This window comes from Euphorbia lathyris, chromosome 1 (genome assembly GCF_963576675.1).
Source record: "Euphorbia lathyris chromosome 1, ddEupLath1.1, whole genome shotgun sequence".
Lineage (NCBI taxonomy): Eukaryota > Viridiplantae > Streptophyta > Magnoliopsida > Malpighiales > Euphorbiaceae > Euphorbia > Euphorbia lathyris.
In genome coordinates, this window is record NC_088910.1 from 114268368 (window position 1) to 114286346 (window position 17979).

The 17979-nt window shown below is 31.8% G+C and overlaps 1 protein-coding gene and 1 long non-coding RNA gene across 10 annotated transcripts; both read right to left on the minus strand.

The window, feature by feature from the left end:
- Positions 1-2127: 2127 nt before the first annotated feature.
- On the minus strand, positions 2128-4221 carry LOC136210688 (probable L-type lectin-domain containing receptor kinase S.7). Its single transcript, XM_066002061.1, has one exon. It carries the CDS (start codon positions 4148-4150, stop codon positions 2261-2263), a length of 1890 nt encoding a protein of 629 aa, XP_065858133.1. The 5' UTR covers positions 4151-4221; the 3' UTR covers positions 2128-2260.
- Positions 4222-12953: 8732 nt separating this feature from the next.
- LOC136210693 (uncharacterized) lies at positions 12954-16404 on the minus strand. Of its 9 annotated transcripts, none has more exons than XR_010678171.1 (7): positions 16234-16404; positions 16004-16152; positions 15817-15859; positions 14887-14995; positions 13770-13935; positions 13467-13541; positions 12954-13232 (listed from the first exon to the last, which is right to left on the minus strand). It is a non-coding gene; the product is annotated as an uncharacterized lncRNA (long non-coding RNA). The 9 variants fall into 9 exon arrangements; XR_010678173.1 differs by having other exon boundaries at positions 14887-15014; XR_010678175.1 differs by lacking the exon at positions 15817-15859.
- Between the last annotated feature and the right edge of the window lie 1575 nt (positions 16405-17979).

Genomic DNA, 17979 nt, shown 5'->3' on the forward strand with positions numbered 1-17979 from the left:
CAATAGGAATAATACAATTTCACGTCTTAATATCTCTTTGTATTTTCCTGTTCTATCTCTTCAAAAGATGCTCTCTATTTCATTTTTCAGTTTATTGATGAAGTGAAATTTTCAATGAACTGAAAAGTGACGTAGAGAAAAGGATGGAAAATGAAAATTCAGGTTAATGTTTATTGAAAAAAATTTCATTCAGGAAACTATTTCTTTTCCAATGCTTTAATCATGCTAGGTTTTCCAATTTCACTGTTTGTTTTGGCTCCTTTCAACGCTGTGATGGTCTTCATTCGATAATTTATAGTGAGTAAATGTGGTTTAGGGTGGTAAACAATGATGGTCGTTTGTTTGTAATTATTTAAGGAATATTACGTTGAAGTTGTTCCAAACATCAATTAGACGGGTTGAAGTTCTGCATAATTATTCAAACAATTTTGTATGTGGTAAAGCAAAGTCGAGATTCAACAATTTCTTATCACTTTAAGAAAGTTTAGGTTAATAAATCATTTTAAACCATTAAAAGACTAATAAATCAGTTTAAGCAAGTTTCAGAAACCTAACAAGACATCTCCAAATTTAAAGGGTTAATCAAATTATTTGTACATATACATGCCCATGATCCTGATGTATTAAGCCTAATTCTCTTTCACTTCTATTGTTATAGTTATAAGTTTATTTGTCTGTCATGATCTTAATATTTTTTATTGCATGATGTAAATGCTATTTTTTCGCTGCATGATTTTTTTTTTCTTTGGCAATGGATGTTTTCTGGGTTTGTTGCCCTAAAGTGTGTCTCCTATATCTTTGTAACTCTTTTTAGCATTTATTTTGTTTTGTTATTTGACATGGTCGGTTATGAGATTTCCTATGTATTTTATACGTAAAGTCTTATGCTTTATCACATATGTATTTCAAGTGTAATTTCTTTTTCTTTTGCTGATGCTTTTTATTAGCTTAAATACAAGTCCATTCTTACACAAACATGAGATAATATAAAATCAATGAGTACATGTTTGTACATGTTGTCTACTTAGCCACGAGAATAAGTATGCTATTAAAGTTGTGCTATTTCAATTGCATAATTGAAAATGGTTTATCTAGCATATATGTTTAGACTCCAGATTTTTTAATAATATAGTTTCATCGGATTTGCTGAATCATATTTTGAAATGGAAGATTGAAATATCTATTATGCTACTTAATGTAGATCAAACTTTAAGTTTATGTAATAACACATGTTTTAATGGTAGCTCAATTAAGAATCATATGATTGAAGCAAATAAAATTAGAGATTGTAATATTGGAGAAATTTATTGCTCGATTTGCTTTGACTCCCTAAATATCAAATTTATTGATCGATTTATTTTGTGATTAGTAAAACAAAACACAAATTGTACTCAAATGTATTTTCAAAAACGCTTTTGAAGATATTGACTAAATCATTCATAATTTGAGTATACTACTGTAGTGTTAATTTCAAATGATATTTTTAACTGTTTCCAATTTATATATGCATGGTTGTTTGAATAGAAATATTAATACATATATATAACATTAAAATGCATTTACTATATAAAAAAACATCCGTGCAAAGCACGGGTCTAAAACTAGTTAACATCTAAAATGATGCAATTTTATCATTAACATTGGTAGACAAGAGTAATTTTATCCCACCGTTGGCAAATTATGTCAATTTCAGACATTATCATAAAAGATAAATATTTTGCTCTTTATTCTGAACCAATTGCATATCAGTTTTTTTTTGTAATCAATTGCATATCAGTTGGTTCTGAAAAAAGATTTCATATTTATTATGACTTAATAATATAATTGGAGGTTAATATTTATAAATTCGGTGAAATATTTGAATTTTTTTTGTCCAACTCGTAAAAAAAATTATTTATTTTTTTAAAATTCACGTCTAATCATATATTTGTGTTCTATTACTAATAAGTGATAGAAATAACGCACATTGGAAGTGTAGATGATCAAGATTTATGATCGAGAAGACAGTTTGATAAATTATTTTTCAAATTGACACAACTTATCAACGTTATGGATAAAATTACTCTTAGATGCCAACATTGAAAGTAAAATTGCATAATGTTAGATATTAAAGATAAATTTGCTCCTAACGTAAACGTTAAATGTATTATCCACAACAACAGTATACCTAAAATAATAGTACAAGACTATGAGAATGACCAATTTTATTTTGCGAATGCTTTTGATCAAATTAATTACTTTGTGTAAATGAAGTAATGACTCATTTGTTTTTAGGTAACAATTCAAGTGGCCTAGTTCTGGGCAATTTAGGGATTTGGCTACGAAAATTCAACAACTTGACCACCTCTTCCATTGATGGCTTCCCATTAATTTTAACCAAAGTGCACCTCAATCCAATTTCCAAAACCCTAACTGCCTCCTTCAAATTCACACAACTTCCTATCCTTTCATCCACCATTTTCACTTTCTCTCCTCTCTCATGCATCTCCCAACCCAACCCCATTATTTCTTCTTCATCCCCTCTTTTCCCTGCAACAATTTCCAAAACAAAAACCCCAAACATGAACACATCATGCTTTTTTCCTGCATCACACGTCTCCGTCAACATCGAGAAACCATAATCACCCAGAATTGCTCTTTTATTAACATCAAAAAACACACTGCTACTTCTTATGTTTCGATGTGGGATATCTCTTGAGTGAAGAAAAGATAGTGTCTCTGCAATTTCTTTTATAACTTCCAATCTAAGACTCCATGGAAGAACACCAAATCCAGGAACAGCAAGCCATTTATCTACACTGCCATTGGGGAAATAATCGTAGGCAATCATCATCTCTCTTTTCTCGCAACACCATCCTCGAATTGAAGCTAATTTCGAATGTTCTGTACAACTTAGAACAGAGATTCTGTTTAGTAATTGCTTATAATTACTCATAATCTCAAATCGCTTCAATGCAATACATCTATTGGGGAGAATTGCTTTGTAAAGAACCCAATTTGAACCTTTACCCAATTCATGTTCTTTGCTGAAACCGTGAGTAGCTCTGTGAATTTCCATGAAATTGAATTGATGAGGTATGTTTGGTAAGACAGGTCTCTGTTTCTTCAAAGGGGAAGCCTTTTGTCTTCGTTTACTGCTGAAGTAGAGATTGATTAGGACCACACAAACAAGCCCTAAAACGCAGAGAAAGATGAAGAAACTACTTGAAGTAGATTCAGAATCAGCTGAACCGGAAAATTTTGAAACTTGTCGAGCAACATTTTTTCGACAGATATGCTTGGATGGGAGATGAGAAAATGATTGAACAGAAGAAGAGAAATTCCATGAGAGGATGTGATGAATCTGTGTTGAATTTTCAGATGAAGCAGAGAAACCCACGAACATATACTCGTTGAAGATGTGATCTAAATTGAGTGAAGATGATAAAATTGGAATTGGGGGTTTTGGGTTTGCATCTAATCCAAAATAAACATCAATCCATTTCTTATCATTGTTATAAGAAATCCAAACTCTGTGAATTAACTGATTATGCAAAGATAATCCATTTGGGGACGATGATAAATTAGCTACCTTGGAAGAAACAATGGTGCCCACATTTATCCCAATATGATCATTGCTCGAATCCCCAACTTCTGGGTCTTGAGCAGTGTCGAATTCGACGGCGAAAACCTTGTAATGTGCGCAAGCGTCGTTTAAGATGCCCATCCAGGGACCAGGTCTGCCGACGGCGAACTCATCTGGAACGATTACAAAGGCCAGCCCGTCTCCGATCAAAGTTCCATTTGTGGGGGTGGAGAAGTAGAAAGAGAAGGTTGTGTTGAAGGAAGCAGAGGTTAGGGTTGAGGGATCAAAGAGACGGATAGGGGAAGAGAAGATTGCTCGGCCGGCTTGCCGGAGATTATGATCATCAATGTTAGGGATGTGAATTGAAGCTTCTTCTGATGATATTTTTGAACTGCCGAGGAGTTTAATGTGGTCGGTAATGGGATTAGGGTTGAAATCAGGGAAATAAAGGTGTTTTGCAATAATATTAGATTTGCCTTTACTTTGTTGAGCAACAACACTTAAAAGTAGAGTGTGGTGTAAGAGAAGGAAATATGGTGTCAAAGAATAAATTAACCTCCAGAAATTGCTTGTTAAATTACCCATAGATGAGTGTTAAAGAAGTGCATATGGTGTTTCTTATTTATACACCAAATTCAAATATCAAACTGATTTAAAGGTAACTAGTGTTATTAAAATATGCTATAAGGTATAAAATTATGTGTAACTTTGTTATTTTTAACAAAAAAAAAATAAATAAATGCAGGGGAGAAACGGTATTTCTTGGAAAAATTTCAACGATATAAAAGGATATATGAGATGACTTATATATTGTTTCACCTATTCCAATAACGACAGCAAAAATCAAATTCGGTCAGATGCTACAAAAGATGTTTCTTTACCGTTGAACTTACCTCCATTTGCTTCCCTGACATGGTTAACTAAGATTAATTTTTACTCTTAACATCATAAATAATATAATTGAGAGTCTAATATTGGCAAGTTGAACCAATTTTTGATATTATTAATGGAGTCATTTTCTTAATCATGAGGGCCAGTCCTCGACCTAATTTTTTTTTTTGTTATATGTATATATAAAAGTTAATTTTTTTTAATATAGATAGTGATAAAATCATATAGGATGACCTAATTTTTTCGAAAAGTCCATTGATAAAAAAAATTACAAAATCGTACACTTTAATTAGTAAATTTTATATTAAAGGGACCTTTATTGCTTATTTTACCTAAGGCTCCTAAATTGTTAGGACCGACCCTATTAATCATAAATCGTGTTATGTAGAGTGCATGTGTATGTCCGGTAGTTTTCATTTGGACAGTAACTAGTTAAATAGTTTTGGTTAGCCACTGTTACATCTGAACTTATTAGAATATTAGGGGAAGATTGTTAGAAGTGTTTTTTTTTTTTTTTTTTTCTTCCTTGATTTCTAAATGTTTCAATTGATGTCTAGAATGTGCCGTTAGCCCTAGATGTGTATCCATAACCCCTATTTCTTCTATTCAGCAAGAAGATAATCATATTACAGATTATGTAGATCATATTAAAATTATGCCCACGTGAACTTACTTCATTGTAGAATGAAATTTCTTATTTACTTGAGGTTTTCTTTCCATCTATTTATATATTGTCATTTCTCAATGTTATTTGTTGGAACTGGAATATAAAAACAGCAGGAGACCGAACAAAATTAAATGGGCAGAGTCGTGGATAATGTCGTTTTCTTTAAGACGTTCACGGAACTGTCGGAAAATTGCAAGCAATATGAACTCTGGTCGCCTCCAGGATAAAACAACCCTCTGTAATACGAAATTGTATTGCAACCGTACAATTTCATTTCTATCTATACTCTCAGTTTGCTCAGTTTCAAAATATTGAATGAATGAAAATTAATGTTACTGTAAACCAGTCTCTCACACCTATTTGTAGTGGAAAAAAGAGCTGTTGAGCTCTGATTCAGTGGAGAAGATGGTGGGAGAAAAATCAGGGAAGGTGGGTGAGACTGGGTTTAGCTGAGACACGTTCAGGAAAATAGACGTTAAAAATAACGTTCAGAAAGACTAAATCAGAGACTAATAAATTAAATAAAAAATAAAATCGAAATTAATAATAAAATAATAATAATAAATATTATTAGTTTTTTCAATAAAAAATTATAGATTTTACACCACACCAACCCAGTGGCGGAACTAGGGGGGTTGGCCGGGGCTCGAGCCCCGGCTGGCCGCCCGAGAATTGAGAAAAAAAAAATTAGTAACGGTGTCTCGTAATATTTTGGAGAGAATTATATTGACTCTATGTAGTATTATTTCAATATATAAAGGTAGATGAGATGGTTAAGTATGTTTGCTTTTGTTTAAGAGGTCCTGTGTTTTTTTTTTTTTGGTAGAAAAGGAAAAGAAAAATGAATAACAACAAACTACCCAGGAATTAGCCTAGGGAAGCTAACCCAATCCTATCTTCTAAGAGAAGATGAGAGATGAAACTAGGGGAAACAGGAAGGGTAGTAACGCCTAACGTCCCTTCATGGCCCGCCGCCGCCAAGCGATCAGCAACACGATTCTGCTCTCTAAAAATGTGTCTGAACTCTACGAACTCAAAGGAGGAGCAAAGCCTTATAATAGCTTTGATGAGGTTGCGACTGTTAAGACCCATAGAATGATTCTCAGAAATCATTTTGATTGCTTCCAAATTATCAGACTCATTTTTGATTCCCTTCAGTCTCATTTTTTTTTATTTATTTTATTTTTATTTTCATAACACTTTTGAATTCATTTTTAACATGTCTTTAAAAAAATAAACATATTTAATATTCATTTTTATTATGTCATTACCATTAAAAAAAGTAAACATGTTTAATTTTCTATTAGTTCAATGCTAGTTTCTAAAAAAAAAATGATAACATTTTTACAGTTTTAATGCGTTGGAGGCTAAAAAAAATTTACCGAGTCCTAACGGGCTGGACTTTGAAAATTTACCGTCAATTGCACAATTAATTTTGATTTTTTTTTACGTTTTGAAATTTTTTTTATTGATATGTTTGAGCCTCGGGTCATTCGGGGTCCTGGTTCCGCCACTGCACCAACCCAACCCAATCCGGTTCGGACAGACGGCGATGCGCGCGCGCGTGTGGTGGTCAACCAAGAGGTAGGTCCTCACTTTTTCACAAAAGTGGGTACCCCTTGGGGCACACGCCAAGCATGTGAGAACCTCCTTAATAAGTATCTCCACCAAGTGCTTTGAAAGTAACGTGTGATAATTTCCATCTTGAAAACTCAAAAGCATGGACTCTTTTCATAAATTATAATTGGGCCAAGTCAACATTATTTGGTGACAAATATTATATAATATAATCTAAATATAAGCTTTCGATCTTAATGATATTAAACATATGCATGTTGACATACCCACTAAAATTGAAGAATTTCAATTTCGAAAACTTAATATAAGATATGATATCACATATATACCTAACAAATCTTTAAATTATAGATTAAAATATTGTTGTAGGTTAAGCATAACAATGTATTTTCAAAAGAAAAATTTGATCATTAAGTACGCGATTTTCATTATTTTAGTAAAGGTTTTGAAATAGACGACTTGAGGGGAGGCCGTTCTGTTTAGAAGGGTCTTCGATCCAAAAAAGTTCAACTTTTTTTTTAACAATAATAGAGATGAATTACAAATTTAGTCATATGATTATTGAGGGAAAAACAATTTTAGCATCTACGTACAAAATAGTGCAATTTTAAGCCTAAAATTCTCAAATGATATACTATTTCACCGTCATTAACGAATGATGAGTTTTTTTTATAACAAAAAAAACTTTATTGGATAGTCAGAATGATATAGGTTGAAGGATAACCAGAACATAAAATTGCACATGAAACAAAACTTATTTTTCATTAATGAAGCTTGAAATTGGATTTTTTTTTGCATAAGGGTTAAATCAATTTTCACCCAATGGTTTAATCTGACAATGATATACCATTAATTGTTTCGTTCTCTGCAAATTGCCAAAAAGTTTAATCTCCAATGGTTATTCTTGTTGAATCAAGAATTAATTATATTTTATATAAGTTAAATTTAAATTTGTAAAAAAAAATTGAGTATGATCGTCAACCAATAAAGATGATACATTTTTCTAGTTACTAGAAGGGAATAATCTCATTGAAGAAATGAACCTTAGCTCCAATGGAGAAAATAAATTTTGATTGATGAAAAGTTCTCTTCTTTACAAAACATTAGGTTTATGTACTTCCCTAATCTTGCGTGAGAAAATACCTAATACCCCCTGTATAATAACAACATCATCTAAGTAATAGAGGTAAAATGAGTGGAAATAAAATAAGGGCAAATTAGAAAATAAGTTCAGATGGCAAAACAGTAAATACAAAATGACGAAACAGTAACATCACTTGTGTAGAGTTGTGGCAGAATCGTAGGACTTGCTGAGGAAGTAATGTCAAATGGCGTGTGGGCTGAATTCTCTTGCAGCATGTGGTTTCCTTCGGTAGACTTAGAGGCCTAACATCTTAATGGTTATACAGCGTGTGACATTCCTTACTCTGTTTCTTAGATCTTTTGATTGCCCACATGATGTATTGTTATCTTTCCATATCATGTGACCTCAGCTTCAAAAAAATTCTAGATCCTGAATATTGATGCCCTCGTCGTAAAATCTTACCTATAAAATTAATGACTTTAAAATGATGATTAATATTAATCAAAGTAACTAATGTAGTGAAGGATGTGTGCTCTTTTCACAAATACTTTAATGTTTCACTAACATAATAAATTTTGATTCTTTACAGAATTTGATTGAATATTCTCAAAGATTCTTTACAGAATTTGAGCAGAAGTAGAAGAAAACCCATTTCCCCTAAAATTTCTACTTCAATACCATGAAACAAAATAAAGAAGAGATGAATCAATTCTCCTTGATTAAAATATATCGGCAGATACAAGTATTTATTGCTTGATTATAACCTTGGAAGAGTAATCAATGATTTGATTGATTACAAAATAAATAAATAAAATCTCATAGGTAGGAAAATTACAGGATTATTTTTGGCTAATCTTAGAATATACAATATAAAAATACAATATTAGCAAAAAGAATTTATTTTCTGTACGTGTCAAAAAAATTATTAGGAATAAACCATATGCCTTCTTCTGTAAAAACGAAAAGTCATACTTAAATAGTGTTTGATTGCTGCTTTTTAATCTCATGTTTGTCTTTCAAGAAAGGGTTTCAGGTATTTGGTTAGACACATTCTGTTTTGCTTTTTGTAGCTAAAAAATAGTTTGTTATAAACGCATAGAATCCCTACTTTTTTTTAAAAAACAGCTTTTTCAAACAGTAATAAGAAATAGCAAACAACAGATAAAACAAACGTACTTTATTAAAATCGATTTTCTCATATATTTTTTAATTTCCACTAGCTAGTTTAATTATTATTTCTAGGTGCATCCAATTGCAAAATGTGAACAATAGGCACTATAGTTGAGATTGATTTGAGATTTTGTGTATTATGTATATGTGATTATCATCCACTATGGTTTCAAGTTACCCAAGGCATCTTAATTGGTTATGATTGGTTCATTATCTAATCATGCTATCAAAATAATTAGTAACGTGTTGATTTCTTATTGGTGAAAGCGTGAGCTTAGTCCTTAATTAAGTATTTCTTAATCATGGCTGCTGCTAATTACCAGAAGGATTATTTGTACTAGTACTTTTCATTATATATAACCAAACGTGGGGGAAAGAAATACAATGCCGACCCATTTGATCATAAATATTGCATCTTGTTTTTCTTTTTTTTCTTTTATCATATTAAAGGAAAATAGAAAATTATATATACTAATGAAATATTTATGCATTGCTACCTGTTTGATTTAGTTGTTGATTTTTACTGTTTGTTGTTGTTGATATATAATATTATATGTTAGTTGATTCTTCTGCTAAAACCAACTATTTTGAAATTTTACCAAACAATTTTTATCTCTTGTTTAGAATTAAAAAATAAAAAGCATTCCTGAAAAAAAAGAAAATATTATATTGATATTGTACTTTTCTTAATATTTTTTTAAATGGGAATGAATGACTTTTTTTTATATATTATTATTATGGTAGATATATATTGATGTGATAAAATATGAACCAAGCTTGATGAGATATTTTAGTGTTTGAAATAAGATAAAAAAAATGATCAATAATGGACCGGGGGTGACCTCACTCTGAGTAATATATAAAACTTATCTAAGCAATGTGAATGAATTAAGTACTTTTTAGTGTACTGTATACCTTGTATTTATAGGAGAATCAGAGTGTCTACCTTAAATGAGGGCAAGGTCCACGTGGCAGATAGTAAATAGTGAGGTCCTGCTGTCAACTAGAAATAGTTATAGCGGTAGCACCTAATACCGGTAAGAATGTGTGTGACCTTGAGGTCTCATTTTACAATCCACGTGCCTCTAGTGGTTGATATTGAGGAAAGAGTATCCCATTGGTTCACATGCATTAAGTTAAATTGTATGATATCAGATGTCTCCTCCACATCCAGATTCTCTAGATTGAAGTGCTTTAAGGTTTTGTGGTGATGGATGAATGAAGATCGAATTCATATGGGCTTTGGCCTGTTGAAGGTAGCATTCAAATAAGGATGAGCTTCATCTTATGATTGGATGAAGTTACCATTTTATTTGAGAGATTTCTTGCTGATGTATTTTTGGATGCCTTTTGTCTTAAGAGGGATGTAGCTAGAAACATGTCATTGTAGCTTAAATTAATGACAGGCTGCATGAAACAAAAATGTGATGTTGCTCTTACTGTATTTACAATTGACATTTTGAGTTTTTTTACAAGTGCTGCTTCAGCGTGTTGTTTCTCGTCAATCAATGCCATTAAATGTTATTGTTTATTTGACCTTTGGGTTTTTTTGGGATAACGTAAGGATTAATTTCAAATAAATGCTCCGTGGTTTACATTATTTGCAGATCGGTACATGTGGTTGGTAAAATTTTCATTTTTCCAAATTTGACCGATAACAATCTCAAAATGAAAAATTTCAAGAATTAAAGTTGTTTAGTATCATATTTAATATAGAACCATATTTTTTATTTTTCAAAATCATCATTTGTGGAGTTTTTTGTCTCTAAACATTAACTTTCTCTCTCATAGAAAACAACATCTAAATGACCCCAAACCTAAAAAGTGGAAGAATTAAAGTTGCTTAAAATATCATTTAATTCTTGAAAGTTTTCATTTTGAGGTCGTTATTCGTCAAATTTGAAAAACTGAAAATTTTGCTAACCACAGATACTGATCTACAAAAAAAATGTGAAACTACGGAGTTTTATTTGAAATTAACCCATAACATAATGATTAAAAATCCTATTATTAATTGCGATGTCTCCTTATCTTTCACCAGAAGCTATAAAATAAGGAGAACACGCTCCAAAAGACTTTTCTACTTTCTTTCGCTTGCATTTGCCAATTTCTTCAAAATTTGAAACAATTTTGTTCTCTCTTTCTTTTGCCTTTTTATTTTCTTTGTTATATGGAAAGTCTGAGACAAGAAAACTCTAAAAAATCTCCCCATCTTGGAAATCTTAAGGATCCAACCCCTTTTTTAACATACACGATATAGTAATGATCCCTCGAAAATTAAAGTCCACCAAAGGTGTAGAAAAAACCCAAAACACAAAAAAAGTTGTCTCTTCCAAGCAAGTGAATCTCTTGGTCTATGATCAACCTTCAAGATTGATTATTGGGGAACTAATAAGAGTTGTAGCCTCTTATTCTGAATTAAATCAAAGGGACACCAATCTTTCTTTGGAGGAGTAAATGGAATTTTTGCCTCCTTAAGGGTACTTAATGGTGTTTACCCATCTTTTGAAGTAGGATTGCGATTTCCCCTTTATGATGAGATGTTGAATGTGTTAAAGGAGTTCAACCTTTGCCTCTGCCAAATTGCTCCAAATGCTTGGGTAAAGTTTTTTGAGTTTGCCAAAATATGTGAAGGTTTGGGTATTAACCTAATTGGACCATTGTTTTCGTCATGTTGGAAAACCATAAAGAAGACAATGGGATGAGATGGTCTATTGGCAAATGAGCAGTTACCGAAAGGATTTTACTATTGGAAAGATACAAAACATGCAAGACTTCAAGCCAAAGTGGTTTTGGCTAAAGGGTGACCCTGCCATTCCCGAAGGCATAACCTTCATGTTTTCAGGATTTTTTGCTAGACTTTCTAGTATGACCGTCGATGTGTTGCCTTACATCTATGCCATTGGTTTTCCTTTTCAAAGCGAATGGAACGAAGATCTTTGTAACTTAAGTACTTGGGAGGCAGCACAATATCTTATCAGAGAGGAAGAGGTCAGTCTCAAGCTTCTATGAGAAGAGATTCACTGAGCTTCCGATGTCCACCAGAATATGATGACTCGTGAAATTGTTGATTGGAAGGAAAACTATGAGGTCTTCACTGTGGGATGTTCGCAATAATTAGTAAATATTTGGAATTTGGCAACCTAGTATTTTTTTATGTTCAATTGAGGGGTTTTCAATTACCTTGGACACTCGAGGAATGTCTGTGGTAGCATGCTTGTTTGAGAGCTGTCCTCCCATGGGGAGGACATCAATACCTTCAGATGTGTTGTCCGGTTACACGCGAGCAACCTTTTGTGTGAGAGGGTTTTAAGCTTGCAGGAGTTTTGATAGTTTCATGTTATCCCTTTACATAGCTTTATGAGTTGCCATCAGTTGTCCTTGTGCTTTTGCTTAGCATCCTAAAAGCCTAGCAGAGTTTTCATTAATCTTGTCACGCTACAAGAAAATCATTTTTTGGCAACGCAAAAAGTCGTTGCTAAAAACATATTTTGCAACGACAATGCATTATTTGCAACGACAACGCGTCGTTATGACTATGTCTGTTGCCAAAGCTTTCTGCAACGACATAAGTGTTGTTGCCAAATATATATATTCAGCAACAACATCGTTGTTGCGAAACGTTCTACGTTGCCAAATCTGTAACATATCCGAGTAGATGAAATATATCTTTTGCAACAACATTTCACGTTGCTATATATATTTTTAGTTCATCAACAAATTCCATCGTTGGTATAGTTGTTAATATTTAGCAACAACATAGGTCATTGCTATATATTTTAATGTTTAGCAACGATATTTATCATTGCTATATATTTTAATTTGTCGCAACCTATGCTGTCGTTGCCATATATATTGTAGTTCAACTATGCTGTCACAACTTATTATTGCCAAAAAAACTAATACCTGAATACATATACATATTATTGCTTTTTTTATTTTGTAAATTATACATATATATATATATATATATATAACACAACTAAATTAGAATCTAATTTATAATAAATAGCTTAATAGCCATAATTAGTTACCAAGTCAACATATATTCTTCTTTACAAAACGAGTTATATAATTACATCAAAAACTAACTTAACGAATCACCATCACATGATCCAAAATCTATCAAAGATGGCAAAAGCTTGAGTATGAATTTCACAAAAAATTATAACCACGGACAGTTAGCTATACAAAATGTGGTCTATTCTCAAGCATGTGGATTCCTCTTTATGCTTCACTTTCATTCATCAACACTATCATCATCATGAAACTCCGACCTAAATAAGAAAAAGAAACAAACTACATTATGCATTATGTATAGACACTACAAGAAAATTGATTTTTTTATCGATCAAATATAATCTATCTACTATTCAGGATTTGGTTTTTTTTTTATCAATCCATGGTATTTCGCTCACCAATTATAACAAATAAACTATTTCGTGAGAGAAAAAAAAATTCGAAACCCTGGACAATCAATGAAGCAATTAATTATGGATTTAAAACTTTACATAGAGGCACCCTCCTTGACTTGGTGATGCTAAGAGCCTCCATAAATCTCTCCCGGTGATGCTCCTCTTTGCAACCTATAATTGCAGAACAATCAAAGAGAAACAGGTTAGCATTATTAGCCATAGTAAAAGCTGAACAGATGCTATACTGAACATTCTATCTGTTCAGTAAAAAAATCAAAGACCATTATCTACATGACGAAAGACAATTAACGCCTTTGACTGCCTCACCTTTAAAATTTCAAAAACAAGTCAAACATGTTTGAAATTAACTTTAAAAAGTAAATGCATTCATATACTAACACCGTTTAGATCTCCTTTTCGCTACTCAACTGCTGGGTTTTTTGGTTCCTGCCTGAGTAGTTGTTCCAAAGAGAGATGCTCAAATCTTGTATATCAAACTGAATCGCGCATAGACAGAACGGCAAGCCAGCTTCACTGCCTTAGCCACAAAAAATTGCATGTGCAACTGTCAAAAGCAATTCAGAAGAGAAACAAAAATGGAAATTGATAAATGTAATTTTTGTATTATTGGAACCAAACAAAAGAAAATGCAACCTCATACTGAGAGTTTTTAAGAGGCTAAATTAGTCCTATGAGCACATGTAATGAGTCGGGTGTATATTAAAACAATAGGAAAATAATTAGGAGCTAGACTTACTTTGACAATAATATGTGCTGGCTTAACACGCAAAGCTATCAGTACAAGTCACTATAATCCTATGTATTTCCAAAGGAAAATTCATTGAAATCAACATACTGATAGACAAACATAATGATTGTTTCATGTGGCTGAATAAGCAGCACATATAATATAATAATTGCCTCAATTATCAAATCACAAATCAGACGATCCAATAGAAACTTTTGAGTTCAAAACAATCTAAAATGACAATTGGCAATTTTGAACCATAATCCAAAGCCATGATCTAACTAGTATTCTCAACGCAAATTAACATAATTCTTCAACTTAGCCAAACAGTTTAATTAAATTCAAGGGCTAAGGTATCAAAATAAATATAAAAAATAGCACAAATATAGGCTTAGCGTTTAAAAAATGTACCAATTTAGGAATGACGTGTTCAATCCGTTATCGAGGACTAAATTGATATTTTTTTAAACCTTACTCCTATATTTATGCTATTTTGTAGGTTGAACCTAAATTGATACTTCCCCTAAAAACCATAGTCCCATTTTGGTACATATCCCTAAATTCAATTGAGTACAAGCTTGCTCTCCCTAAAACCTGAACAACATTTTTCATTCCCTTCATTCTAATATTATTGCTGATATAATAATAAAAGATAAAATCAAATCCATTTACTTGTCAAACCACCCAAAGTCCAATACTAGACGAAATCATGTTAAGATAAACATTCAAAACGAAATAATAAAAAGAAAATAAGAAACACAAACTTACTTCAAACTGTCGTTAACGAGAATTGTGCAAGCCAGGGCAACTACCATCTACTTCCAATTTAACTAGATATCGAGAAATAAGGACCATGGCCATTTCTCTAGTTTGAGTCCTTACACAGAAACAGTCAACTAGAATTGTTATTAAAAAAATATAGCTAGTACACGGAAATGGAAATGAAACCGAAACATTTCTGACATGAAATGCGACTAAAGAGGAGTTTCCATGCAACATAGGGTCTTGTAATGCAGAATTTTCATAAATTACCAATACAGAAGAAAGCCAACCTTTCTCAATCAAAATCATTGAACATTTATAAAAATATGAACTGATGAGGTCACCTCTATGATCAAATACTATCCCTGTAGGAGAGTTTTTAAACAGTCAGACTCCACCTTCATCTACAAGGTGATTATTGGGTTCATGGATGGGCTTGCTCACTATCTTTATGGTCTTTTTTAACATGTTATCCAAGAGCTTTTGTGACTGTTATTAAGCTTCATTAGTCATTACACAGTCAAAATACAGAAATGCAATTGAAAAAGAAAACATCCTAACCCGGTCATATATTGAATAAGATTGAAAAATCAATGCTGTAAAATATGGATGTAGAGAGGTATACACAGGGTTGATAAGAAAAAAACCCGATAAAAATCAATTTACTTCCTAATCCACATTTAAATACCAGTATCTGCATGGACCAACAGGGCCTGATGTATTAAGCTTTACAAAGTTTCAACATCATTTACATATTTAACAATCAGGCCTCTTGTGTTCATAGTTTCAACATTGCAGTTCATTTGAAAGCAAAAAGAGCAACCATTTCTATAAGGAACTGAGTCTTAAAAAAAAGCCAAGAAAAGATCTTATAGGGACATGAGACACTCTTAGCATCAGTAGCAGGAAGAAAAGTGTAAAGCAGAACAAAAGTACCTCATTGGAGCTCATAAGCAATAAAGTTAGCGAACTGGTAAATCTGGAAAATCCCAATCCAAATTCAAAACCCATCACACGTATAACAACAAAACCCAAGCCCAGGAAAAGAAGATCAACATTAAAAACTTAATTAGGTAATGTCGAATTGCTAGCAGAAAAGAATTAGAGGCAGTAAGAAGCCTACCTGACCAGCAGAACCAGGACGTCTCCTTTCCGTCATCCATCTCAGGCCTCCTCCTTTACCTCTCGATCCGTTTTGTTTGTTCCTTCCTCTCCCCCTCAATTTATTATTTAATTGTTCATAGTTGTAATTTGGGGTATTGGGTGGACAATCTGCACTTTCCGCCAATTAAACAAAAGTTAGAAGAATATGGGCTCAACCATCATGAAAAGAGAGAAGAAAAAGACATTTACCTGCATTCAAACAAAACACACAGAAGGAGGAAGAACCACTATGGCCGTTTAGTGAAGATTCACCAGCGGCACTGGAAGCTCTAGGGTTTCACCGTAGAGTATAGAAAAGAAAACAGAGAGAGAGACCAGCAAGAAAGAGAGAGTGAAAAGAGAAAAGAATTACCGCTTTTGTCTTTCTTTTCTTTTTTTAACCCATTTTATGGACAGGCACGTGTTTCAATAGAAAATGATGGTGTAAAATTGGCGGCAATTTTGCCGCCCAATTTTTAGACAGCAATTCACCTTATCGATCGAATTAATCACTATTCATTCGCTAGTTAGCGACCGAACGCTAATGGCTTCCTTTTTTGTAGTGGTTGACCAGTAACCACGAAATGCAAATGAGTGCACTCCGTCTAACACCGAAATAAAACTGTTGTTGCAAATTAATAATTTTAAACAATAAATTTATTGTTGTAAAAAACTAATGATTTCATAATATAAAATAAAACCTTTTAATTAAATAACTACTATTATTATTAATATTTATAATATAAATAAAATAGTATGTTATATTTTTTGCAATTAATTTGAATTATATAATTTACTAATTTTTAAAATTTATTCTATGTATATTTAAATTTTAAATATTAACTAAAATTTAAAATAAATTAAAAGATACATTTTTATAATATTTATTGAAATATAAAATAAAAATCTTGAATTATATTATTTTAAAAAAAAGTTCTTATTTCATTATTTTTTTTTTAATATACTCAATTATCATTTTGTAAAAAAAAAACTATATAGAGACAAATGGAAAAAAAATTTAAACAACAGTCTCATTGCACAAAGTTATAATTAATTGCAACAAACCAAAAATAGTAATTTTCTGCCACAATAATGTTATTGGAAAAACTTATTATTCCATAATAAAATAAAACCACATAAATAAAAAATTATAATGATTAAATTTACAAGTATATAGATTACTAATTTTTAAAATTTATTCTATGTATATAAGTTTAAATATCAATTGATTTCAAAAAAGTTTAAATATCAATTAAAATTTATTCATATTTAAAAATAAAATAAAAAAAACTTTCTTATAATATAACGACAATATTTTATTTATTTATTTAATAATTTTCTTTTGCAACGATCTGTTTGGTTGCTAAAAGATTCTAGTTTTACGCAACAAATTGTTTATTGTTACTGTAAATGCTGGCATTTACAGCAACAACTAACAGCCGTTGCTGTAAATGATCGCACTTACATCAACAACTGACTGTCGTTGCTGTAAATGTTTCATTTATTATAACAACTTTCAGTCGTTGCTATAAATATTTTCATTTACAGCAACAACATTTGTTGTTGTCATAAATACTTTCATTTACAGCAACAACATGTTGTTGTTACTATAAATGCTTGCATTAATAGCAACGAACATATTGTTGCCAAAGCTAATACATATTTTCCACAAATCCTACCTTCCGAAATTTCTTAAAGGAGAGGTATAAGAAATTTACAGCAACGAGCTTTGGTAACGACATAAAAAAAATCGTTGCTGAAGTTCATTTTTAGCAACAACGTTTTTTTGCTGTTGCCAAAACTTGTTGCCAAAAAGCAATTTTCTTGTAGTGTCATAGGGTATCGAGACTCATCCTGAAAGTCTATTATGTGTTACTATTTCTTCAAAGTTGATGTTGACGACCATCGTCTCGATCTCCCTTTGCTTGGCCTGATGGCTACAATGACCTCCTTTGT

Coding starts and splice junctions, on each gene's coding strand:
- LOC136210688 (XM_066002061.1), bottom strand. CDS start 4,150: ATGGGTAATTTAACAAGCAATTTCTGGAGGTTAATTTATTCTTTGACA.